Raw genomic sequence first — 27,068 nt, 5'->3', positions numbered from 1 at the left:
GAGCCTACCCCTGAAAGCAACAGGTACAAGGCAGGGTACACCCTGGACATCACAAGGAACACATGCACACCAGGGTCAATTTTTCCCAGAAGCCAATTAACCTGCCAGCACTCCAGCAATTCTGAGCACTGCACCACCATGCAGCACACCTTTTATATACCAAACTGATGTAAATCAACCCCATATGAAAATATGGCACTCAGTCATTCACTAATTACTTATTGAATCAATTAATACATTGCATGTGAACCTATAAACAAACAATAGAGGCCTTATTGACCTCTAGACACAGGTCAGAATATGGTAAAAGGCTTATTACCAGGAGGCTTCCTGTTCAAGTCCAGGTTCTGCCAACAAACTGCCATCTCTTACCTTGGGTGCTTAATGTAGAGTAGAAGTTAGCACTCTGGGCTCATAAGTGGGAGATCGTGGTTTCAAGTCCCCTCTGTGAACACTTCTGTTGTACTGTTAAACATGGTATCTAACCCCAATTGCTCCAGTCCAACCAGCTGTAAAAATTGGCAAGACCATTGCTGTGTTTAACCCTGCAAATGATATGCAAAAGAGTCTGTCTCTTGATAAAAAGCAACTGCTATATCCTAAAGATATCACCTGAATGTGGTTTGGTGCAGCACAGTTGTGTGTCTGTAATTAATATTTAGTTACAAATGTTTGCATGATGCTCACCCTCACAGCTCTGTGTCTCCCAAAAATAAATCTTTCATCTGCTCTGTAATCTCTTAAAACATAAATACATTTTCCCCATGGGACAATAAAGCTTGAATTTAATTGCAATGTCCACCGAGTAAAAGGAGAAAATGAATTAAGTTACTGTTGCAGAGAAGATAAAGATAAAGAAGACCTTAGGAAAATAGTTTAATTCTCAAAAAAAAAAAAACCTGCCAACAGTCATTAGAAACCCATACAAATGCATAATACAACAGAAATTGTAACGTTAAGAAAATGGAGCCAGCATGAAAGAGAGAAAAAAATCCATTAAACAAAGCTAAACAATTAAGGCTTTAAGGCCTTATTGTTTCTTTCTGATTCTGATCTACTGTATATTAGGGAGCACATGTGTGGTCTGTTGCACACTGTAGGGGTCTTTATATTGAAACCAGGGAGCACTTTGACAAACCTCACTCCTCCTCAGAACCACAGAAAACACAAGCCTATTGAAAACGTGCAAAACCCGAGACAAAGAGAGAAATATACAGTAGGGTCTAGACATCTGCATATGTAACATTTGCCGATTCTCTGTTTTTTCTGGCAGATGGGATTTTGTATGGAAGAAGAGCAGAGCAGATTGAAACTGAGCTGAAAGCTGCTAACTGCAGCTTTCAAATCAGCAGCACGACACCCTAGGATTGCAAGATGAGCCTAGCTAGTGAGCCTCTCCCCACACCCTGCCCAACTACCCAGCCTCTGCATCTCAGCGCGGCCCTTTCACATTGTAACGAACGCTCCAGGTTCCGTGTCAGCAGTGTGGGGAATGACAATTCCACAGGCTCACTGACAGTTTGATTACAGTGGGGTGTGCTGATCGTGGAGAAAGTGCAGGCAGGATACAGAGGTGGGATTTATTTTAGCTGATTACTGTTTGTCATCACTGTTGTTTCTTTTACATTATCAATGTAATTTAAATTAACTGGATGTCATTGCATTAGTACTTTAATTATCATATAAGGGAAGGTTACTTATGTCTTACATACTACTGTATATACTGTAATACCTTATGCAGGGGTATGGAGTGGACTAATATGTTATATGTGAATTTGGCTACGACTGAATCCTCATGAATGTGAAGACTTTGTTGTACACTAGTCCAATGAATCAAATTATATCGTGCCCACTTTTGCTCTGGGATCCATCAGACAAACGTCAATACACATCACTCCTAATCCTAGTCAATGAGGTACTGTACACCCTAATGAGGTCTGTAAAAGTATATACAGCATAAAAATAATCACTGTTGGTTTGCAAAACTAGTGCTATGACAGTGTATGGATTGTTTAAAGTAGAATATTCTAAACCAGCATTTTGCTTTATGGTGAACTTAAACTAAACTAAACTGCAGGACCACATGCCATTAGTTAAACACAGGCTTTATGCAGGCCTCAAAACCCTTGCTCCAAAAGTTATCCTGGGCCAAATATCAGCGCATCCTTCAGATTTGTATGTGCTGTACCAATAGGCAGATATTTAGATACATCTGGGAATAAGGATTCTCTATATAGACACACAATTCACTGCAGACAGCTGTCGGAAAGAAAGGAGACTATGTGCTTAGGATTTGGAAAATCAGGCAGTTCTGGTTATTTACTCATTCTAAATGTCCGCAGGAAGAGCTGGTCACTTTAAGATAAAGATGCTGACAGACGGAGGACATACAGTTGAGAGAACCAACGAAAAACCATTGAATCATGGGACTTCAGCCCATTCCAGCTGCACAAGCTGAAATCCGAGGAAACTGTTTAGTGCAGAAGAGACAAAATGCACAGGCATTTTGACAGCATTTTTAGTTCTCAATAGGTGAAACACAAGGCACATCTTGCTGCAAACGCATGCATTTTAAGAACTTTGGGGCACAAGTGTTATTGATAGCAGGACACTTGAATGTTGTACTCAGCAAAGGCATAGTGTTACTCCCAGAATCCAACAGCCCAACAGCTTGCTGAGGGGCTTTATCAACTCATCACATAATTAAAATATACTGAAACAAATGACATTTTAAATACCCCACATTCTATGTAGAATAACGAAGTACAGTTTTTGTGCTTATCGATTTTTTTCACCATAGAAAATGATGATCTAGGATGATATGTGTTAACTCAACAATTGTGCTGAACATAATGAGCAGTCAGGTCAGTGTTTCATTGAAACGATGAAAGACGTCTTGTTGAGCAGTGCTCGCAAATGTTGCTTTTTACAGAATGTTCATTATGTCTATCACTGGGATCAGGTTTACTGGAAAGGGTTACCGGAAATTAGTTTAGCACACAGCTTATTGAATGACCAATTCACTCATCAAGTGGATGAAGCATTTTTTAATAAAAAAGATACACACTTTGAAAAAAATTATTTCAATGAGGTGCACCAGCAAAATAAGAACAAAGGCAGTCTTTCACATACAGGTAGCACCTTGAAATGTGCTAGGCTATTAGCACAGTCTTTAGCATGGGCTTTTGGAAAATTCTGAAGGATTTTGAGAAATAACTTCCCATGAAGAAAGTCATTCCACTAAAGTGGATTTCCTATCTCTAGTTAAAAGGCTGGCTCAGAGACCAAGTCTAATGAAATGATCTGACAAAATTAAAACATTCAGCAGCTTGAGATCAACACTATGCTTTTATGTTGGAGCCAGATTTTCCATATCAGCATGGGGCTCTTTCAATAAGGATCACCCCTGTTACCACTGCAGCTTGAGTACAAAAAATAGTAACAAACATTTACCTGCAGTCCCAATATAGGGTGAAGATGATGATATGCAGTCCTGCAGTTTTGGTAATCTGGTGACAATCCCTACCACACCTGATGGCACTTTGATCTAATTTGCCATTGCTTAAAGGATCAATTCCTGCCTTGTAACAAAGCAAATGGCTCAGAAACATAAACATTTGATGAAGAGCAACCGATTCTGTTTACTTTTCTTAGTGACAGTTATTTTTTGATACAGTTCATAGTTCAGGGACAAGAAAAAAAAACATACAATACACTGATCCCAAGTCTCAAGTCAGGACACCATCCTCATTGAGCAGGGCAGGCAGTGTTGGTTCCTCATTGTCCTCTGGGTATGGTTTCTACTTCTTCCAACTCCAAGATCCTAAGACAATGTGTCCTATTTCCCCCAAATACAGGGAGAAAGGAAGCTATGGAGTTTTACAGCTATTCAACAGCTTTTTAAAGCTTAGGATGAGAACCTTCTGAATGAGGACTTAAAAAACTTACCAAGGAAGTAAAAACAAACATATTAAGACTGTTGTGTGGTATAAAGAGACAATGCCCAATTACATTATGCACTGTTTACTGGACATGTAGAAACACACTGTGAGCTTAGACACTGTATCTTTACCAGTACAGAACTATGAGAAAGTGGAGGTGGTGTGAATCTGGTTATGGATCACTTCCAGAACAAGTTTCTATGCCCATGGTGCTGGAGTCCCCTCAAGGGCACTGCTTCTGAGCTCATCCCTTTAAACATGACCGACGGAAATGGATAATGGCTATAAATATGATCTTTCAGCATTAAATAATAAAAGCAGCACTAACAGCCCAGCCCACAGATCCTGAAGCGTTTGTCAGAGCTGTTGAGTTAAGGAAAGCCAGACAGTCCACTGCATAAGGATGAGGATTCCACACATGGGTAAAGGAATGATTTTCAGGTTTTCCAGCAAACCCCCAGGAGGCACTTTCCAGAAATACACTTTATATTTTGAATTGGAGGAGCCCTTTTACAGCTGTGCAGTCCCATTAACTTGCAAGTCAAACTGGATTTCAGTCAGGAGGGATCTTAAACTGAGGCTGAGCATCTCGACAAACCCCATGAGCAAGCTGCCACAGTGTGGCACACAGAGCAGTGGGCTTTCAGTCTGAAATAAGCTACAACTCCAGCTCTGAAGCAGACAGCCATTTCTGTCCTTTTTCGTTTTTGCTGAGCAATCATACCAAAGAATTCAGTCACTAAGGTCAAAGACATTAAGGAAGATTGTTTGCTTCTCCTATGTCAAATATCTACAGTAAAATAAGCACTGTGTGCTTTCGCAAATATCACAAGACACATCTGTACTTGTTTAGTACAGAGTACCCTATGTATTCCTCTAGGTCATTGATGAATACCACCCAGTCAACTGGTATGGGCCACAGCACGTGAGATTTCTCCACTGCACCAGTTGTAAATGGAGAACTTCCAAGTTGTTTTTAAGACTTTTTGGGCAGTTTTGAAGAGGACGTACGATGAGTGAGAAAATCCAAACATGACTCTTCCTCCCTTGTGAGCAGGATTTGCCCACATTTCCATTTTGTACTATTCTTCAGGGTCTTATTCACGTTTGTCTCGTCAACTGAACACATACACTTCCCAACAAGCAGGACAGAGACTGCAGAGACTTTCTTTGGTCCATCCAGGCAAAGACTGTCGTATTTGTCTAGGAGAAGCAAGGGTGCTGATAAGTGGCTGACGAGCAGTGATGTTTCTCACTTCCAAGCAGGCAGGTCAAACTGAAGTAGGAAGATGTGCAGACACAGGTTAGGTTGGAGTTTTTTTGGGAAGCAAAGATCTAGTGTTCCCATCAGCACACATCCTCTTGCCAGAGAGGAAGGCTGGCATGAGAGATCAGATTTCATAGTTCACAACTTGCGTCACACAAAGGCTACTGCAGGGCAAGAGGTCAGGAGGACGTGATATGGACTTTCTGAAGCTTATAAAAAATGCACAAAAAACGTCTGCATACTAATGGAGATCAACAACCAAACTGCTGGTTGTCCAATCTTATTCACAATCTAAAAATACAGTTTTCTTTCCTTTTCTGGTCTTATACATTCATCCATGCTGACCAGACTGCTGGTGCAGACGAAAAGCTGGTGTCCCATTTCCTGCTCCCCCACCTGACTCTGGTCTGTGGTTGTCGGTGCCCTCTGGTGTGAAGAGCTTGGAAGTGCTAATCTGGCAACATGTGTACGTAATTCACTGGGAATGTTCCAGTCCTCGATGTGTCTCCAACGATGTGACCCACCTGCCAACATACAGAAAATCAGCAAACAGACAAAGAGTTTAAACATCACAGTTCAAACATCTGCTCTGGCCTTTTCCAAAATCTACCCCACCCATGTTTACTACTACCTTTTTAACGTGTTAATGCACACTGGAAAATTCTTATGAATGGCACATTCGTTCAGTCAAGATGACGTCCATTATCTTTTCACATTCTCTATCATCATTTTTGGCGGCGGCTTTGACCAAACGAAGCTTCCTGTACAAGTCCATTACCGAAAAGATCCAAAAGTGATGACCTGCGCAACAGACATTATCATCTTCTTCTAACCCCAGGGCCTGGGTCACAGAGAGTCCTCTTCCTCTCCTGATAAAGGCTACTGGAGGGAGCCCCACCACGCTTCAAGGACAAGACTTCAAAGCCGCTGCCAGCTGGGATGGGCTTCGGGAATCACGTACCCACCAGTGTGCGTCCTCCACTCCAGTCACCACGATCACCTCGTCCTTGCAAAATGCCAGCTGTTCTGTGCTGACCGGCTTGCAGTCCACCAGGGCTTGGACCCTCTTCTGCCTCGGCTTTACCTGCAAGCAGAACACGAGGATCCATGGATAGAAGCAACTGCAACTGGGGAATAATAATTAATAAAGGACCGTGACAAACTGAAGCTGTCTCCTTTTCCCTTACACTGGGTCATATAATGCAGAACAACTCAATCTGCAGTCCCTTCAGTCCTCTCCCTGCTCCTTTATTGCTGCATTGATCCAACAAATGAACACCACATTAAGAAGCTAGCTGCTGCAAAACTGACCGGAGAGATGAGGGGTCACTCTTGAGTAGACCTGATTTAAGGCTTTCATCAAATCAGTCTCATGCAGTTGACAGTTTTCACACTTTCTGTGTTCACAGGGTGTGACAAAAACAGAGGCTCCTGTTGTTGAGGTCCACAGTTCAGAATGGAGCCCTGTAGGCCAGAGATTGCTGTACAAATGACTCCCCTAGCAAAGTCAGGGTTTCCTGAGGTTGCCACACCACACCCACCCCCGCATCCCCTTCTCAGTAGGTCTGTTCTCCAATCACTATTCTGTAGCACCCCTCCCTGGTAGCAGTCTGTCCAAGCACCCTCTGAACACTGACCACTTGCCCCCTTTTACAAGCTTACTTCCCATCCCCCTGCCCTCTCTAAAATGGGACCTCTTTCCCTCCGCCTGTTCTGTAGCTGTTACTCCTCTGCTTGCCCTCTCCTCCAAGCTTCATCTCTGCGACTAGCACACCTGTCCAACTGGCAAGCGTAATAAAGCCAGTGAGGTGCAGTTACCACCTTCTGCCTCTTTTCAAACACCGCCGACTCTGCAAGGAAAAACTAGTGGAATCGAGCCACAGGCCAGCAGGTTTTTTTGCTTTACCTTTGTGTCGGCCATTTCTAAACACTTTCTTTTCACCGCTTAAGAAGTCAGGCGATTTGAGTAGTTACAAGATCACCCGAAACTAAAACACCAGGTTCTTGTCTCTCTCTCTTAAGGAACACACTAGACCATTCCCAACTTAACTGAACCAAGACATTCCAAGTATTTCCAAACGGGTAATGCCCTTTACAACGGGTGACCTTATCAGGCCTTCTTTTACTGAGGCTCTCAGGGGTCAGAGTCGGCCTCCCCTGCAATACACAATTGTCTACGTTTGGGACCGTCTATCTAGAAAGCAGATGGGCACATCTTCTGAAACCCGGGCCATGACTTCCACAGCTTTCCTAACAGAGGAGGCAATACGAGATTATTCCACGACTCCAAAGCTGGCGAGTCTAAAGAAAGGAGATACAGCAGATAGAAAATGAAGAGCCCACAGATGCAGAGCTGCACAGAAGCTCAGGCCACTCCCACTCCTCATTTCCCGAGCTCAGACCCCAGTGAGAAAGGAGCTCTAACCATGGCGTTCCTCCTTGGGCGCGGCACGGGAACAGGGATGGGCGGCGAGGCGGGCGGGTTTGCCATCAGGCCACTGTACAGCTCCTCCTGGCTTTCCGCGCAGCTCGGCGAGGTGACCGCACACTTCCCCTGCCCCCCGCTGCTCGTCCGCCGGTACGACGTGGTCTTCTCCGAGCTGGAAGCACAGAAACGGCACCGGCGTTTAACGTTAAACTCCAGCCCCAGGAGCTTTCCTTCTTGAACAACGTAAGCTCTTTTTGTGCAATATATGCCAGGGACCTGTGCAATACATTTATATCTATATCTATATTTACATCTATATTTATATTCATATGTGCGATTTTTCTGTGTACTGTTCTGTTCTAGTTTGTTGTGTGTCCGGACTGTGAGTAACTCTTGTATTGTATTGTATGTATTGTACTATTATTATATAATTTGTTACACTGTGGCTGTGTTGTGTTAAGCTGCTGTTGCACTGCAATTTCCCTCACGGGATCAATAAAGTATCTATCTGTCTAATACACTTCTGATGCAAGAGTGCAATTAAAGAAAAAAGACAGGTAAATGCAATAATAAAAAAAGGTATTAGTAATTTAAAACCTGGAGTCAGCAGCTTTGGCCACAGTTTTCACACAGAGCTCTAAAGCTCTGTATACACAAGCAGGACAGTCAGCCAACCCCCGCATTAGAATTAAACTTGCAACCACAGAGCTAGTACTCACAGCTGTCCAGTAGATGGCGCTGTGGAGAAGGAAATCACAAGCTCTGTGGCAGCAGCGCAAATAATATGTATTAAAGGGGAACTGCAGTCTCAATTTCTCAGACCGCTTATTAAATCGCAGTAACAAAATAAATTCACAAAATCATGAAAGTACTGTTAGTCATCAAGTTTCCACAAATTGTGATGAGATGCGGCACGGTGATTCCTGTTTACTAGTCTCTGTAATGACTAATGTAATGTGATGTAGCGAGATCTGCATGAAGAGCAAGTAGTATTTTTCGGCAAGGCTGTGCTCCACCTGAATGGCCCACAAGGCGTCGCTGGGGAGATGACAGACAGCCGGTTTTCTGAGCCAGTGGGGCTGGAGCCCGGGTCTCCTGCTGCCTTGCGGCCGTCGTGCTGGGGTTGGCTCTCCCAGAATACCGTCTGCCTCTGGCTGCGCAGCACGCCGTTGCGGGGGGACCTGGGAGCGGCTTGCGTCCGGGGCACCTGGCCGTCCTGCGCGGGGGGGCTGTGGCGCTGCGAGAGGGGGTTCGAGGAGCGGCGCACTGGCGGGTTGCCCTCCCAGGCGGAGATGGAGATCTGGGGGTCTGAGCGTCCTGGGGAGGAGGGGGGGGGAAGGAAACAGCTCCAGTTCGTGTCTGTCTGCCCTGAGACTGTGGCGCAGTGTAGCGCTGCTCCAGTCCGTGTGCTCCGAGACTGTGGCGCAGTGTAGCGCTGCTCCAGTCCGTGTGCTCTGAGACTGTGGCGCAGTGTAGCGCTGCTCCAGTCCGTGTGCTCTGAGACTGTGGCGCAGTGTAGCGCTGCTCCAGTCCGTGTGCTCCGAGACTGTGGCGCAGTGTAGCTCAGCTCCAGTCCTTGTGCTCCGAGACTGTGGCGCAGTGTAGCGCAGCTCCAGTCCGTGTGCTCTGAGACTGTGGCGCAGTGTAGCGCAGCTCCAGTCCGTGTGCTCTGAGACTGTGGCGCAGTGTAGCGCTGCTCCAGTCCGTGTGCTCCGAGACTGTGGCGCAGTGTAGCGCTGCTCCAGTCCGTGTGCTCTGAGACTGTGGCGCAGTGTAGCGCAGCTCCAGTCCGTGTGCTCTGAGACTGTGGCGCAGTGTAGCGCAGCTCCAGTCCGTGTGCTCTGAGACTGTGGCGCAGTGTAGCGCTGCTCCAGTCCGTGTGCTCTGAGACTGTGGCGCAGTGTAGCGCAGCTCCAGTCCGTGTGCTCTGAGACTGTGGCGCAGTGTAGCGCAGCTCCAGTCCGTGTGCTCTGAGACTGTGGCGCAGTGTAGTGCTGCTCCAGTCCGTGTGCTCTGAGACTGTGGCGCAGCACTGCAGCTCCAGTCCGTGTGCTCTGAGACTGTGGTGCAGTGTAGCGCTGCTCCAGTCCGTGTGCTCTGAGACTGTGGCGCAGTGTAGCGCAGCTCCAGTCCGTGTGCTCTGAGACTGTGGCGCAGTGTAGCGCAGCTCCAGTCCGTGTGCTCTGAGACTGTGGCGCAGTGTAGCGCAGCTCCAGTCCGTGTGCTCTGAGACTGTGGCGCAGCACTGCAGCTCCAGTCCGTGTGCTCTGAGACTGTGGCGCAGTGTAGCGCAGCTCCAGTCCGTGTGCTCTGAGACTGTGGCGCATTGTATCGCTGCCCCAGTCCGTGTGCTCTGAGACTGTGGCGCAGTGTAGCGCTGCTCCAGTCCGTGTGCTCTGAGACTGTGGCGCAGTGTAGCGCAGCTCCAGTCCGTGTGCTCTGAGACTGTGGCGCAGTGTAGCGCAGCTCCAGTCCGTGTGCTCTGAGACTGTGGCGCAGTGTAGCGCAGCTCCAGTCCGTGTGCTCTGAGACTGTGGCACAGTGTAGCGCAGCTCCAGTCCGTGTGCTCTGAGACTGTGGCGCATTGTATCGCTGCCCCAGTCCGTGTGCTCTGAGACTGTGGCGCAGTGTAGCGCAGCTCCAGTCCGTGTGCTCTGAGACTGTGGCGCAGTGTAGCGCAGCTCCAGTCCGTGTGCTCTGAGACTGTGGCGCAGTGTAGCGCAGCTCCAGTCCGTGTGCTCTGAGACTGTGGCGCAGTGTAGCGCAGCTCCAGTCCGTGTGCTCTGAGACTGTGGCGCAGTGTAGCGCAGCTCCAGTCCGTGTGCTCTGAGACTGTGGCGCAGTGTAGCGCAGCTCCAGTCCGTGTGCTCTGAGACTGTGGCGCAGTGTAGTGCTGCTCCAGTCCGTGTGCTCTGAGACTGTGGCGCAGTGTAGCGCAGCTCCAGTCCGTGTGCTCTGAGACTGTGGCGCAGTGTAGCTCAGCTCCAGTCCGTGTGCTCTGAGACTGTGGCGCAGCACTGCAGCTCCAGTCCGTGTGCTCTGAGACTGTGGTGCAGTGTAGCGCTGCTCCAGTCCGTGTGCTCTGAGACTGTGGCGCAGTGTAGCGCAGCTCCAGTCCGTGTGCTCTGAGACTGTGGCGCAGCACTGCAGCTCCAGTCCGTGTGCTCTGAGACTGTGGTGCAGTGTAGCGCTGCTCCAGTCCGTGTGCTCTGAGACTGTGGCGCAGTGTAGCGCAGCTCCAGTCCGTGTGCTCTGAGACTGTGGCGCAGTGTAGCGCAGCTCCAGTCCGTGTGCTCTGAGACTGTGGCGCAGCACTGCAGCTCCAGTCCGTGTGCTCTGAGACTGTGGTGCAGTGTAGCGCTGCTCCAGTCCGTGTGCTCTGAGACTGTGGCGCAGTGTAGCGCAGCTCCAGTCCGTGTGCTCTGAGACTGTGGCGCAGTGTAGCGCAGCTCCAGTCCGTGTGCTCTGAGACTGTGGCGCAGCACTGCAGCTCCAGTCCGTGTGCTCTGAGACTGTGGCGCAGTGTAGCGCTGCTCCAGTCCGTGTGCTCTGAGACTGTGGCGCAGTGTAGCGCTGCTCCAGTCCGTGTGCTCTGAGACTGTGGCGCAGTGTAGCGCAGCTCCAGTCCGTGTGCTCTGAGACTGTGGTGCAGTGTAGCACAGCTCCAGTCCGTGTGCTCTGAGACTGTGGTGCAGTGCAACCCCTCACCTCTCTGGATACTTTTGGCAGGCAGTGGTGGGGGCTCAGAGGGGGAGCTGTTGGAGGCTGGGCTTCGACACAGGAAGTCAATGTTCTCGTAGGTCTTATTGGAGATGCTGGTGTTGGTATAGCTCCAGCGGGTCGGAGGTGGCCCAGAAGGTAGGGTGGAGCGCAGAGACCTCTGTAACGGGCTGACCTGGCAAAACAAGCACAGAGTAAAAGGACGGAGTCGCTAAGGAGGACCCCATTTAAAAACGTTACTGTAGCTGTTTGCTCACCCCTGGGTGACTCGAGAGTATTTAGGAACTGTAAAAAAATAAAACAGCTTTTTATTAAGAAACAAATAAATTTGTAAATATTATTTGTAAATATACTCTGTAAATAAGCTTGGTAAGATGGCACAACTGTACATTTGGTGCAGATGACAGGTGTTCAACAAGAGGAGGCATATGTTCTTCCACCAGAAGGCTCAAAGAAACACAAGAATTTGAATTTACATACTGAGTAAACATAATAACAGCAAAGTCTGTGCAAACCAAGTCCTGTTTTTCAGGCTTTTTTATTCAGCCTTTAATTTAACTATATTTCAAAATGCATTCATAAGCAAATTGCAGCTTTCAAGGAGGTCATTTGAGGAGAGGAATTAGCACTCAACCAACTGCTGTGTTTCAGAAGAGCCCAGTTCATATGGATTGCCGTGGTGTGAAGAACAGAAGTCTTGCAGGATTAGTCATGTTTGGGAACAATGGCTGGTTGATTCACAGCCCTAGTGTCCGGGGCTCAGTTCCTGTGTGGGCCTACTGAAGAAGGAAATGGGCTCTTGTCTGCTGTCCCCAGCCCAGTCAGGATTAACCCTGATGCCACCCTGTCCTGTGCTCATATTTGAGTCAGGAGTGTTATACTGTAGGTATATATTACAGGAGTTTTTGACACAAAAAAATTCTCACCTGTATGGACATTGTCAACAACTTACAAAGAGCTGTTTAGACGGTACTATACAGTATATCGGAAAGGGAAACAACAAGCATTTCAGGGACAATATTTGGGGACTCCTCACCATAGTAAGCCGCTTACTTACTTTCACTCCGCTTTTCCTTGTGAGGGTCGCGGTTCCATGGATGTTAACCCATTATGCCTTCCGGCATGTAGGGGCAGCAACATCCTGTTGCTGTTTCCATAACATTAGTTTTTTATGGGACAGGGTTGTTAGCCTGGGACATGGGACACGGACCCACTACCCTGAGATTATGAGTCTCATGCTCTACCAACGGAGCTAGTCGGGGGCCACTTAAGAGACCACTGAGATTAAAACAAAAAACAAGACAGTCCAAGAGAAACACAGTGTAGAGAAAGTGTGGTTTAGCGTTGTAGTTTGTAATGAGCCCACTTAGTTTTGAGGTCACCTCGGGGTGCAATCGCCTGTTGGCCATGTATAACAGGAGCTGTGTCTTACCCTCTCATCCAGCTCATCCTCACTGTCGTACATGTACTCCTGCTGCGTCTCCCAGATGTATTCCACGTGGATCTGGGAGTTGAATTTCCCCGCCTGGGCCAGCTCCAGCTGGGACAAATACAGAGGGCAGAAGCAACGTCATGATGGCAGTAAACCCATCAGGGCTTAAGGATGTTCTGAGATAGCAACATTATTCTAAACTTGCCCCTTAAACTAAACTAATCCAAAGTGAAAATTAATCAATAATAAGGCCTTGTTAGACTGATACAGTATTACAGTGTGCAACAGATAATTCACTCTTCCTGTCCCTGGTAAGACAGGACGATCACCAAGTTTCACGCCACCCACACTACCCTGATTTTCGACATCATTTCTTCCACTACTGTGTCGATGTCACAGTTTCTAATTCTTTGCAAGATACCGTCAGGCTTCCTTTTGTAGCACAGAATTGTTTTCTTTACCAAAGAAATGGCTTGCAAATTGGAGGTCCAGTGGTGGATTCATAGCAAATGTTAAATATAAAAAGCAATAAACTGCACTCATTCTACTACTTATTGTGTTTTATAAAGAATGTTGGAATATATTGTGGTGTGCAGTAGTTATGTCCCTCTCAGTGAAGTAGCATTCACTTGTGATTCTTACCAATTCCACGCACTGTGTGTGGTGAAGTCTCTTTGCTATGTCCAATGCTGTCTCCCCGGCGCTGTTAACTACAGAAGTGAGTAGAGAAAAAATGTGAAGTTACCCATAGACCCCAACTTTTCAAAATAGTTGGCAGGGCTTGTAACAAACTCATATTAACCAAGCATTTATATGCTGCCACCTCTTGCCTTAACACACAAAAAAATAAAATATTTTCTGATATTCATTAACCCTAAGAATGTGTTGAGGAAGACGTGTTGTTTTGCACTTCTCTTCTGCTAAGTAGCTTTAAAGCTATTTAAAGTCTTCAATGTCTAGTAAAATGGAATATCCATGATTACGTGGCAACAAAACCTTTTATGTTCGTTATAGGAGCTTCATGATGATGATCAGATTGGTTTTGCTTTTAAACCTTTACTATTACACTTTGCCTTCCTTCTAATCCCTTCTTCAACAACACAGGCTCCTCTGCAGTGTTGCCTCTGGCGTCAAATTAATTGCACATACTGGAGTTTGTGGGGTTTATTCTCTGTAGTGCCAGTTTTCCAAATTTATTTAGTTCATCCCTTTCTGAAACATAACTTCTGTAACATTCATTTGTTGGCAGGGACCATCCAGCTCTGATCCCTTTTCAGCTGCCCATTATTCACTGATAAGTCGATAAATCATCGTTAATTAATTTGATAAATTAACTGAATCTGAATTAATAGACAGTTGAATTGACTACAAAGTTCAAGACAAGAGAATGGTTATTTAGCCTTGTGTATGCTCAATCCCTTGGTACGCAGTCAAAATTAATCTCTGGGGGTGCTCAAGCCAAGTCCCCAAAACCAGGCGTCCATTTCCTGTCATTAACTATGACGTCGAACAGGAGAAGGCAGATTATGAGGCAGGCTTTGTGATGAGACCTCACAACAAGCAATGCCAGCCTGTGGTATCTGTTCCTATTTTGTTATGCTATGGACAGGAATTCTCAGACCAGATGAGTACTGTCAGCTGGTCTATTTCCAGTCACATGCACATCTGGTAAGAATATGAAAAAAAAAATGTTTTCAAAGCTAGAGTGACTGAAAAACAAGAAACAGAACTGTGATACATAGCCACACTTTTAAACCACAGCTAGTGCCGGGGGTGTGGGGGGAGGGAGGAATATTGCAAGTAATTTAAAGGGTATATTTAGGGAGAAAAGGCTGTTTGAGTTTAATTTAAATACTGTAATTTAAGAAGGAAGCAGAATTAGGGTGGGTTATCTAGAGTAAGTCTTGTACTCTGATTTGCGTTACAGGGATGAGCTCAGACTTTGAACTTCAACCGCACCTGTCCATCAACAGAAAGCCACTTATTCTTGCCAGCTGTCGCAGTAACCCCAGCCCTATCTCAGAAACACAGGAAAAGCCGGGACCACACTGTGGACAAGATGCATGTACATCACAGGACGCACACACAAACCCACCCACGTAAGCACAATCCAGGGACGTCATCTATTGTCGTTGATTACCGGGAGGAAACTGGAGCACCTGGAGATACCCCACATGGATATGGGGGAGAACATGCAGACTCACCCACAGAAGGTGCCCCAGTCTGTAATCAAACCCAGGACTCAAGAACTGTGAGGCAGCAATGCTAACCACCATGGCAAATTTAACCTGATCTTTAAGACAATCCAGTAACACTTACCAGACTTCATAGAATTTAAAACAATCTCTAGCTCAAATCTTAACTTTGTCTGCACTAGAATTAATGATTTCCATCTTCACTGTAAGGTAGCATTGTATTCTTTAAGCATGAATTTGATTTTGTGATTTTGTGCAGCTGTAGGAAATTCTAATGGAGAATGCAGTATCTTCTTACCGGTGCTTAATGTTGCCTTTCCTTTCAGCAGCAGTTTGAGGCACTCAGTCTTGTTATTCAGGCAGCTGTAATGCAGTGCAGTGTTGCCTTCTGAGATCTTTTTCTCCAGGCACCCACTGGGCAGAAAGGTAAAACAGGAAGCGTTGACACACTGCATGGCCATAATCAGTACTGTACTTTCACTTACTGTACGATATTCCAGCACTGGCTGTTTTCCCTAACACACAAATCAATGCAACCTGTGAGCTCAAGTCCCTGGAGTGGACACTCCAGTTGACACTGCACTGGCAGGAGGGTGATCCAAGCTGGCAGGCAATAACTGGAGATCCAGCCAATCAGGATACACAGACCTAGCCACCTACTAACCATTCAGACAATCCCAGAGGAATTAATTACAGCTCTAAGAGGTACTTGCTGGCTGGCCACGGACTCAAAATGTTGATCACACTGCTACTTCTGAGCCTTTCAGTTGAGATAAATGATTCTATAACACACTAATTTGACATTTTTAGCAAAAACAATTTAAATTTGCTAGACACAATGTTTGACAAACTGTTTTTATCAACACAACTCTAAAAGGAATATCATGTAAAAAATTTGAAACAAGAACTGAGGACTGATTTATTTGATTGACTTTACAAATCATGTTTACAATTAAGACACTGATCATTAAGTTAACGGCACTGGTGGAGATTTAAGGCCTCCACAAATAACAGTTCTGCCATCAAGTTTTTGGGAAGTAGTTTGAAGATAAAGATCAACGCATAGATGAAGGAAAATGTCCAGTGAAAATGTCCAGTTTGCGAAGGGACTGCTCCACCCAGTTGCTGTAATGTAATGGACTAGACAAGCCCAAATGTTGCATTTCGTCTTTCTATTCTCCAGCATGGAATTAACCTTAACTTGTTCCTTTGTAGCCCACGCACAGATCCCCGCTCAAACTTCTTGTAATGAACTATAGTTTCCCCAACCAGGAGCTCTGTTCTATCAGTTTGCGCACCACTACAGAAAGGGTGGAGTCCAACCCTAGTAGTGACATAAGAATTTAACATAATTCAGTTATTTAGCTGGCTGTAAGAGAGAGCTACAGTGGCAGGCCATTACATCCGCATAATTTACTTTTTAATTCTGTATTTTTCCTGCCATATTCTGCAGTCATTTAGGAAGGAAAAAAAAGGGGGTTGGTGAATGTAGAAATGGATCCAGGCACCCGAAATTATTCAGGTCAGCTGGAAACATCACCTGGTGGTGAGGAGAGGGGTGATGGGATTTCACAGAGCTGCTGACCTGTTCTGTGCGAGAAAGTCCACCAGAGCCAGAGAGCTCTTCTCAGCCACCCTCACTGCCAGGTGAAGGGCTGTCTCGCCAAGATCCTGCAAGAGCAGAAGAGAAAAGCCAATTACCTTCACTGTACACAAGCACTCTGCAAAGCCACATTTTCACCTAGGAGCCATCCTGTTGCTTAGATCTTCCCTCCATCGAGTCCTGAATCGAAGGAAACACATTCTTAACCAGATCCTTGTAATTGTTTCTACCTAACAACTATTTTTTAAAGAACCTGACTATATAAATGAAGAGGTCACTTAAGACTAGGGAACTGAATGTTCAGCTTGGTTAGAACAAAAACTAGCAGACAAAGGAGTCTTCCTGTACCCAAAGAGATTATAACCCTGCACTCTTAACACCTGAGAGACTGCAAAAGCAGATTTGCTGAGATCCAAACTGCCCGACATCAGTCAGAGAGACTGAAAGACACTGTGGTCTTTTAACCACACTCTGGCAGGGACTAAAAGACTGGTAGCATGGTCAGCTTTAAACCCCTGAGAGCCTCAGAGCTTCAGAGACAGAAGTGAATACCAGGTTAGAACTGTGGCCCAACTGATGTGGTGACACTGTTTGAGACTGTGGCCTGGGAGACAGAGTGGTTTAGCAATGTCTGGTTTCCAAGACGAGACATCTTTGGACAGTTTTCCAGGAACATGTGTATAGCAAATTGTACCATGCATGAGCAAGAGAGATTCCCTTGCTTCTGTTTTCCAGCAAAGTCATGATTTCCTGGCACATTGGACTGCCCAGGTGTTCAAGCAGACAAGGCACTGATTCAGAAGGCAGGCTGAAACCAATTACAAGCCTTGATGTCTCTTATTGACAATGAATATGAAAGCTTTGCACAACTGTGCAAGTTTGCAGGAGTTGAGTTGGTTGGGGTCTCCTCACCTTGTAGGACACCTGTGAGCTCACAGAGGCATCAGTGAGCAATGCAACTTTCCTGATGGGTACTATGGAGCTCACACAATTGGTATAGTCCTCACTCTTTGTTGCTACAGTTACAGTGGCAAATCAAGACCATTAAAATTAGCCGATTTCAAATTAGGGAATAAAGAAAGAAAAACAAATGGCAATTCTACTTTTAATTTGGACTGTCAAATTGTTCCATTTGGTCTAACAGCTACAGTTATTTCAACAAACACCCTGCAAAGGAGCTGAAGTAAGAGCATTTGGCTAGGTAAACCTTCATGGTTACACAGTTTACTGCACAGAGTAGAGTCTTCAAGGAGTACAGCATCTTCTGGCTTTCATTCAACCCAAGGTCTTAAACACACAAGATTGTTAATTAAACCAGTCTCATCTTGTTTCCAGCTCTCCAGATATTGGTAGTTTAAAAGCAGCTTTACATGGTTTCTGGCTCTTAGGAATCATGATGTTCGAAACACAAGCCTACTGCTTGTAGATCAGGCATAAGGCCATCAGTGAGGCAGAGGCTGCAGTTCAGAGTTTCAACAGCTGTTTGGCCAAAGATGACGTTTGGCGTTTCTATAAGCTTGAGAGGTCCGTGTTCTTTGGCGGCTGCGTGTCCAGATGGCAGTAAACACATGTGCAAGCCAGCAGGGGGTCTTTAACGGATGTGCTCTGTTTGTTTGACTGTTGTAGAGTGAGACGGACCCCTGCAATTGAAGTCCTGAGCAGTCAAGCTGCACATCTGCGCAGCCCTGGAGCGCTCCCAGGCTAGACTGCTGGCCGGTTTCTAACGGCGCTGAACGAAAGGGCCGCAGTCAAATGAGAGACCTGCGTTTGTGAAAACTGACAGACAGAGGCTGTGATGTCTACCATGGGAGGATTTAAGAGAAACTAGAACAGTCTAGTGAATGTACTGCCACTAAAGCCTGCCTATAAAAATAAATTGATTGTTGTACAATTGAATGTTTAGACTTACCTTGAAACCCAGTCATTGATTTTAAAACATTAACATCCTCAAAAAAGCAAAAGATTTACCGTGGCCAAGTTAATCTAAAGCTGTTATTTTATTCTCTAAAGATGTCATATATTGAGACCTTACAGCAATATTTTCATCACTTCTTTATATGTTTTTGGGCCACGATTTTAAATACCATAAAAGCAGTAAAACGGGTTAAAAATGAAGGAATTGCTGAGCACGTATAACACGTGCAACACGTTGGCTATAAAACATGGGATTGTAGCCAAGCTCCATGGACTTAAATTAACAATTGCTCCCCCTCAGTTTCTACACTTAAAACTAAGAGTTCTCAAAAGCTTGTGCTCGTGGTCATACAGGAAACTCTGCATAGTCAAATTCCATGATGACCAAATCTGTAGCTGACAAGGGCCAATTGCAGTTGTTTTTTAGAAGATAGCTTTAGAGCTTAAACCAAATGAATAGCATATTGGAATTACCATTAGCACTGCTGACTCACAGTTGTGGGTCCTGGGTTTGACTGCAATCTATTTAAGAGCCCCCATCATTTTGGGATCATTAATTATTTATTCATTAAGTGCACCTTTTAAACGCTTACATCAGTACACAAAACATTAGAGGCTTGTCCAGAAACATGCACTGCAAGATTACTGGGTTTTTTTTCTCACTGTAAGCCCACAGTACCAACAGCAGAGTGCAGGATCACTGGAGATTTGCTGCAGCTCTCAAAGACAATCACATTGACATCTCACAGTTGCAGGGCATGCTGCCCAGTGGCAGGCTTAAGGTAACCCACCCGACATTGACCCCCAAACCCCAAAAGTTTTGGGCCAGTTGTGGTTCATCCCTTTGAGGAATCCCAATTACAACAATGGAGCCCAAACCACAAAAGACAAAGACAAAGCCCAATTTCCATTCAAGCAAAGGTGTTTATTGCCTGAGCCTCTGAAGTTCTAGATCCCATCCGTAACACAAAGATATTCCTACTCAAATACTTCACCGACCTGTCCCTCTGGGATGGCCACTGGTTTGGTCAGGTCTTCTCCTTCTGCATATATCTGGAGCAGCGTGGTGATGTCTCTGCTTTTTATGGCGTCGTACAGCCGGTAGGAGTCCTCATCACCGCTTCTCTGAACATACCGCCTTTCTGCATACTTAGCTACGATATACTCCTTTCTGGCATTCCTGTAACAGATATGATACTGCTGTTAAAAAATGAACTGCAGCCCAAGACATTTATTTTGCTAAGAAATCAATTAAACAATTAGAATCGTATCACAGAACAACCATTGTTTAATCATCTGGATAAACCTCCTGTCTGCAATGGTAAACTGTTCATGCATGAGCAAAACTCATTTTAATCTCCAGCAGCAATACACTTACATGTCACTGTTAGGAAGAGGTTTCACAGAATCGCTGGGTAATCCTGCCTCCATGATATCATTAAACCTTGTGTTTCCGATGCTCACAGCAAGCTGCAAAACAGAGCCTCATGGTAAATGTGCAACACCTAGCCTTTGAACAGAATACTCCACAATCCACCTTGGGACAGGTGCCAAGAGGGCAGCTGACCTACCAGCAGCTCAGAGGTGCTGAGCATGTCCAGAGTGAGGGACTGGATCCTGGAGTAGTGCACTCCCAGCTCCCGGTGAATTCCAGAGCACTCGATGCAGGTTAGGATCCCGAGATTGGTGGATAACCATGTGGGATCTGCAGAACAAGGAGTCGGGGTCAGTCAGTGAGTTTACAACAAAGAGGACTCCATTTTCCTTGGCTCGCTGCTTACACACAAGTCAAAAGAAGGAGCTGAAGACTCTTCCAGCACTATTAGGCTGTCAAAATTCTATTCACATGCAGATCTGTAGTGATATTCACTCAGGTGGATCCAAAGTAAAAACATCTGAGGAGCAGATAAAAGCCATGTGACCTGTTAACAGCCATACGGAACAGAACCACTCCTCCAATGACTTCATAGCAATTACAGGTCTCCTTAAGGTCATGTCAGCCTGGCCTGGGAGCACCTGTGATTCCCTTACTGCCTGCCTTCCAATCAACAACTGGACAGTGTGCTGAAGAAAATCGGAATGAGGTCATAAGTAATATGAGGTCACCTGACTGAGACCACAAGGGCCTGTGGCTTCAAGCTACTGCTCTAGTGAAGTAAGGGCTGTCATGATCACCATCGGTCTTGTCAAGTCCCAATAGGACCATTTTCCTTTCAACTAGCAACTCCTAACACTGGGCGTGGTCACCTGTGACCATCATAACCGATGATGATTATGGACCAATCCCACTGCAAGTCAGAAATGGTCTTACACAGCTGCTCACATGCAAATATCTGTTTAGCATTTGCAAGGTTGTGATACTTGATATTTGCCGCATATGTCTTGTAACTGTAATTTAAGTGCCTACAGTTTTGATGTGAAAAAAATCAGATGTACACCATTTAACATCTCATCCCAATTTAAACAAAACCCTAGATTATTAGTTTTTTATTTTAAATAATTTGGCCAATGTCTTTATACACTCTTTTACAGGTGTACCCGTTTATACAGCCAGGTACTCTACAGAAGCAAGCTGAGCAAATTATCTTACACAGTCGTGTCCCCATCTGGAGACTGGATCCCATGACGTCCGTAATACAAGCCCAGAGAGCCCTTAACCACCTCCTCAACCTACTGCTACATATACTACGAATTTGCATGACTTGCTAGCAATGAACACCCAAGTGTTGATTCCGAACAAAAACGGAGAATGGAGAGCAATACCCACCCACAAAAATAGTGAATAATTTAGTGCAATACTAAATAAAACAGTACTTAATAAAATTCAATGTTGCAGTCAGCTCTGATGGGGGTCGGGTCACTGAACTACAGTGATTTAAACAACTTCCTGGCACTTCAATTGGTGTTCATAGCGACAGTGGTCGAGTCCAAACCCCGTCCGGGACGCAACAGCACCACCTACTGGTGGGGCTTTGAAGTGCGCGTACCTGGCGCTCCACAGTCGCAGCACACCTCGTTCCCCGGCATGTGGCGCACCTCGGTGATGATGGCCCGCGCCAGCTCCTGCAGGCTGCTGTCCTTGAACTGGCTCTGGTCTCCCCTGAACGCAGCGTTGAGGGCTTCTTCCTTGCTGTTCTGCAGCACCGACACCCATCTGCGGTAAGACGCACGCAGCCACCTCGTGAACGCTCACTTCTGTCTCCGCTCCCCGAGCGTCTCGCGCTCTGAGGTGAAGCGATACTAATACCGCAGTCCCATCCGACTTGGAAAAACCTTACTTGGTTTTGACCCATACTGTTTTTGTTAGGGATTACTCATAATAAAGGTCCATTAAACTGTCAAATCTACCAGGAAGGCAATAAATTTAACCAGCTCACTTCCATGTCATTTTTGGGAATTCCTGTGACCTTTTTCAAAGCGTTCTGACTTTCCTCTCTGCTTCCCACCCTCTCTCTTTTCAAAAAGAAAGGAGTGGCACCTTCCCTGAAGCTAAAAAACAGGATTTATGGTACTTTTAAATAAACAGAACTGCAATTCCATTAACCTTGCATATGATCTCTTTTTTCATTACAGTTTTGTCTTCACGACATCAGTATAATTTAGTTTAGCTTTCTTTCCCCCCCCCCAAGGTTATTGCCCTCCCAAGCAATTGTTTGGCAGAGCCTGAATCGAGGGTTCAGCCTAAGAGGTGTGGACAACGACAAAAAAAATTGATGCATGTGTACAAAGCAGAAAAGAGACAGATCAAACACTGGGTGTTTCTTTAGCGTCCTGCAAAACCTCAAATGTTTGAGCTCAGGAGTAGTGGGAACTGGAGGAGCAGCTGGAGACAGAGGCCCCATCTGCTTCGCATTGAGAAATGAACTCCCCTGGTGTCCCGAGAAACGCCTGACCTCCGCTCGGCCTCCTCCGGCTCCGCCTCAGCTGGAGCCTGGGGCTCGAGTGAAGGGGCTCTCTGCTCCTCACTGCCTGTAGTCTGGAGGAAGAGGAGGCGTCTGGCAAAACACCCTGGCATGTGGGAAGCCGAAAGGATGGGCAGTCTACAAAGGGTTGCTCCCAAGTGAAACATCTACTGTCTCCAGCCAAATCTAAGGTCCTGCGCTGTACCAGGTCTGAACTGAATTTGAAAACTGCAGGAGAAAGGAGACTATAACAATAGTGTTACGCACTACTGCATATGGAAAGTGCTTTCTAATACATCTGGTTTACTTACATCATACATTCTTGTTCATCTTCTGCCTGGAAGTGGTAAGTCCTATTATCTGAAATTCAGAAAGAGAGGAGGAGATGGAAATTAGTTGGTAAATTACTGCTGCAGGCCAGGTTTTCTAACTAAGCCTTGTGTGCAGAAATCAAACCTGCAAAAAGAAACCAAAACTTCTTGCACAAGAACTAACTTGCTGCTCCATACAGCCATTTTCTATCAGTCAGAATCTTCCAGCCCCTAATTGCTCTTTATTTCTGAAGAATTAGAAACGTGAGGGTGGCGGATGGGAGGAATTGTTTACAGAGATTAAATAAATCAAGTTCACTTAAGCCTTTAGAAGGAAATTCAAAGCTGTAACTGCTGTTGTTTTAATGAACCTGCTTTAGGAATTACAGCACAGTCCAAAACCACTGGAGTACCAGTGCACTGTCTGGCCATGGAATAGCAGTGTTATATCCGTAAACTCAGCAGGAGCCAGTGCTGCAAGGAATTATTCCGGTGTGGCTCCTTGGGATTATCCTTAATGTAAGACAGGTGCTTCACAATCTGATGACTTGCAGGATTTCTATGGCCTTCCGCGCTGAAAAATGAGCAACCGGTAGTGCCGTTAATATGTTTATCCAAAAATCTGAGCACATGTGCTTCAAATCAAAACCTGACCTATATAAAGGATTAAACACCGGCTAGCAGGAGAGACTGCCATTCCTGACATACACATTGCTTGGCACACAATATAATTAACAAACAGAAACAAACAATACTGGGCAAACCTCTTACACCCTGCTCTTTTAAAGACGTGCTTGCCAAAGCTGCTGAATTCAAAGGAAAAAAAATGAACGTTTTCTTTTGCTTTCTCAAGTCAGCCCCTGTCTTTAATTTCACATAGTCTGGCACTTGAAAGTGCAACCTTGAAAACTGCCCTTATAATGTACATAACCCAAGCAGAGTAATTCCTTAATATAAATCATTAACACGAGCACACAGAATCCAACTGCTGGCTGCACTGCTCAGATTCGATGGTGTTAACGTACACCGGACTCACTGCTGTAAAAAGTGGCAAAAACATTGTCTGAGGTAGTTTCTTGTTTGAGGGACCTATAGCCACTGCAAACAGTGCTGATGATAAATGGCAGCAGTTTTTATGTCAGTGTGATGATTTCTAAAACTAAAGACATATTAGTACACTAGTTAGCCATTGTTCTCGCCACAAACAAATATTCGAACACTCCTTTTTGCCTCGCGTAAAACTTGTCCGCTCGAGAGGCTCAAAACAAGGTGTCCAGCTGCTACCCGTTCTGTCTCGTTTGAGCAGCTGCTGAGGAGTTCCACAAGCCCTGCTGGGACTTACGCGTCACAAGGTCGAAGGTCCTTCTCTCCTCGGGGTTGGGCCTGACCTGGCAGGTCAGAAGGTTCAGCTTGGCGGGGGGCCTGTTGATCTGCGGGATGACGAGAGACAATTCGGCCCAACGTGACAAACCCAAGAGCGCCGTTCATGAGCGACACAGGAAGGCGGCCAGGCAGACGCGTCGGCAGCACCAGCTTTGCAACATACGCCCAGGTTTCAAACATGTAAAGTGCGTGGGTAATGTGGGTAACATTTACAGATTAATGGTAAAAACACACAGTTATTGGCACACATGCTGGGCAGTACACAGGATAATTACCCAAAACACAGCTTAAATTGCTGTATAACAGTCTGAAACATTACAAGCTTTTTCCTTGGCGCACATCTGTTGCAGTTCTTTGGAAAATGCATTAGGCACCTGCCAAGGCTCCCTGAGTGCAGGGAGACCGCTGGAAGTGTAAACAGATCATTAGCAGAAGGAGAGGCTCAGGGGCAGGAGCCTGCCATACCGTGCTGTGGGATATTGTCAGGCAGCCATATTTGATTCCACATTTCCTCTTCTGCCACACCTTCCTGATCCTGCAGGGCGTGAGAAAAGAACCCAAAAATTGATTTTTAGAAGAGGTGTTTCTAGGCGGCATCACGGTGCACTGCTCTGCATTGCTGCCTCACAGTGCTGGGGCCCTGGATTCAATTCCAGACTGCGGGGGGCTGTCTGTGTGGAGTTTGGATGTTCTCCCTGGGCCTCCACTGGGTGTTCTGATTTCCTCCCACACTACAAAGACATGCTAGGAGTTTAACTGGCTTCAGGGAATACTGGTCCTGATGTGAGTGCGTGGCTGTTTGTGCCCTGAGATGGACCCATTACTTGCTGGTATAGGCTCCAGCCCCCCCGTGGCCCCGCACTAGATAAAGCAGTTGGAAAATGAATGGCTGGATAAGTGTTTTGATGTCTTTAATCTTTGACACCACCAGTCTACATTACATAATGTACGTAAACAGACAAGAGACCCAAAGGTTTAGGCCTCACGAACCGTTGATCTCAGCACTTAGTCACTTAAAACAACGGCAACAGAATTTGTTTAACCAGTACTTCCTCTATATGTTTAATTCAAAACAGACTTGAAAAAAATCCACCCTCCCCCACCAAAAAAAACCCCAACAAAGTGATCTGCAGCTGCATTTGAAAAGTTTGCTACTGCTTTCAAGCAAGACTTTCACCACAGCCTCTGATCATCTTGTAGAAACTAACAAAGCAGCCCCACCCCTGTGATCAGGGGCTTGCTCATTTTCCAGTTTCTTTAATCAGACACAGCTTTACAGCGATTCTGCCCTGTAAAGGCTTAACCACCCCAGAGCCAATGTATTCCCTTCACTCATGGTGAAGGGGGGAAATAAATCTAGGCAGAAAGACTCCTCACCCGTCGCTCTTCTTGAGCAGGAATCCGGATTTCTCCGTGCCATACTGCTTGTTCCCCTGAGGCTGATGAATGCTGTAGCCATTCCCAGAGTTCTTCCTGTTCAAGTGGTCCTGATAAAGGACAGAAACTATCAAGATTAAGCAGAAAAAGAGAAAAATTCCCCACAGGCTCTGCTTTTTCCCCAATATACGATTCTGCTCAGCCATACTTGGGCAAGAGTAATAGCGCTGAGTGACCTGGGCCATAGGTCCAATACACTTCAGGCTGTTCCGGCAGCAGAGAGTGAAGACTTATTCCCTGCAAGGTAGGTCTTGTTTGACATGTCTCTGAAAAAGGTAACGTAGTGGCACCAAAACGCTGGTTGAGGAGTTCAATTTTGCAAGGAGCTGCAGGAGTTTAAAAAAAAAAACAGAAAAGGGCTTTTCTCTTGCAAACTAAAATGTTTTCTTTTGGTGTGCAGACTTGATCGTTTTATTACAAATAGTATAGTATCCATTTAGGAGCTGGAAATGTAGGGATTGCTTATCATTTATACTGTACAACAGTGTTAACACTGGCAAGAAGAGAGCTGCGGGAATCTGTAAGGTCCCGGGGGATCAGCCACTGGACTCACCTCCTTGCCCTCCACCTGCAGGAAGCCCCTCAGAGAGTCCCGGACCTGGGCCAGCTGCTTCATCTCCTCGTCCTGCGCCTGCCGCAGCTGCAGAGCACATCGCACAATGTATAGGACCCACAGCACAACACATAAAACATACAGAACAATGTAAAGGACCCACAAGACAACGAATAGAACATATAGCACAATGTATAGGACCCACAAGACAACGAATAGAACATATAGCACAATGTATAGAACCTACAGCACAGAGCACATCGCACAATGTATAGGACCCACAGCACAACATATAAAACATACAGAACAATGTATAGGATCCACAAGACAACGAATAGAACATATAGCACAATGTATAGAACCTACAGCACAGAGCACATCGCACAATGTATAGGACCCACAGCACAACATATAAAACATACAGAACAATGTATAGGATCCACAAGACAACGAATAGAACATATAGCACAATGTATAGAACCTACAGCACAGAGCACATCGCACAATGTATAGGACCCACAGCACAACATATAAAACATACAGAACAATGTATAGGACCCACAAGACAACGAATAGAACATATAGCACAGAGCACATCGCACAATGTATAGGACCCACAGCGCAACGTATAGAACATACAGAACAATGTATAGTGCCTACTGCACAACCATAAGGCACAATGTATAGAACATATTGAATAATGTATAGGACCCACAACACAACGAATAGAACATATAGCACAATGTATAGAACCTACAGTACAGAGCACATCACACAATGTATAGAACATATAGCACAACATACAGAACATATAAGACAATGTATAGAATGCACAGCACAGAGCACATCATACAATGTATAGAACATTTAGTATAATGTATACTCACAGTACAACATACAGAATATGTATCACAATGTGATGAATCTTGAATCTTGAATGTATAGAACATATATAGTAGCACAATGTCTACCCATAGCACAG

At 45.5% G+C, this 27,068-nt stretch overlaps 1 protein-coding gene across 1 annotated transcript in view; it reads right to left on the bottom strand.

The window, feature by feature from the left end:
* Nucleotides 1-3,032: 3,032 nt before the first annotated feature.
* asap3 (ArfGAP with SH3 domain, ankyrin repeat and PH domain 3) overlaps nucleotides 3,033-27,068 on the bottom strand; it is a 46,575-nt gene continuing 22,539 nt past the window's right edge. Inside the window, exons 9-26 of the mRNA XM_088603093.1 lie at nucleotides 26,087-26,173; nucleotides 25,474-25,583; nucleotides 24,562-24,631; nucleotides 24,056-24,143; nucleotides 22,714-22,762; nucleotides 21,488-21,654; nucleotides 20,072-20,205; nucleotides 19,879-19,970; nucleotides 19,500-19,680; nucleotides 16,569-16,654; nucleotides 15,282-15,397; nucleotides 13,431-13,498; nucleotides 12,789-12,896; nucleotides 11,345-11,531; nucleotides 8,653-8,953; nucleotides 7,634-7,808; nucleotides 6,170-6,292; nucleotides 3,033-5,732 (exon numbers count right to left, since the gene is read on the bottom strand). Coding sequence (XP_088459219.1) covers nucleotides 5,658-5,732; nucleotides 6,170-6,292; nucleotides 7,634-7,808; nucleotides 8,653-8,953; nucleotides 11,345-11,531; nucleotides 12,789-12,896; nucleotides 13,431-13,498; nucleotides 15,282-15,397; nucleotides 16,569-16,654; nucleotides 19,500-19,680; nucleotides 19,879-19,970; nucleotides 20,072-20,205; nucleotides 21,488-21,654; nucleotides 22,714-22,762; nucleotides 24,056-24,143; nucleotides 24,562-24,631; nucleotides 25,474-25,583; nucleotides 26,087-26,173 — 2,217 coding nt within the window. The 3' untranslated portion in view covers nucleotides 3,033-5,657. The remainder of the gene's footprint in view (nucleotides 5,733-6,169; nucleotides 6,293-7,633; nucleotides 7,809-8,652; nucleotides 8,954-11,344; nucleotides 11,532-12,788; nucleotides 12,897-13,430; nucleotides 13,499-15,281; nucleotides 15,398-16,568; nucleotides 16,655-19,499; nucleotides 19,681-19,878; nucleotides 19,971-20,071; nucleotides 20,206-21,487; nucleotides 21,655-22,713; nucleotides 22,763-24,055; nucleotides 24,144-24,561; nucleotides 24,632-25,473; nucleotides 25,584-26,086; nucleotides 26,174-27,068) is intronic.

Source organism: Lepisosteus platostomus, chromosome 13 (genome assembly GCF_059453375.1).
Source record: "Lepisosteus platostomus isolate fLepPlt1 chromosome 13, fLepPlt1.hap1, whole genome shotgun sequence".
Classification (NCBI taxonomy): Eukaryota; Metazoa; Chordata; class Actinopteri; order Semionotiformes; family Lepisosteidae; genus Lepisosteus; species Lepisosteus platostomus.
The sequence above is the reverse complement of the archived record's forward strand: the minus strand, read 5'-3'. Positions and strand labels throughout refer to the sequence as shown.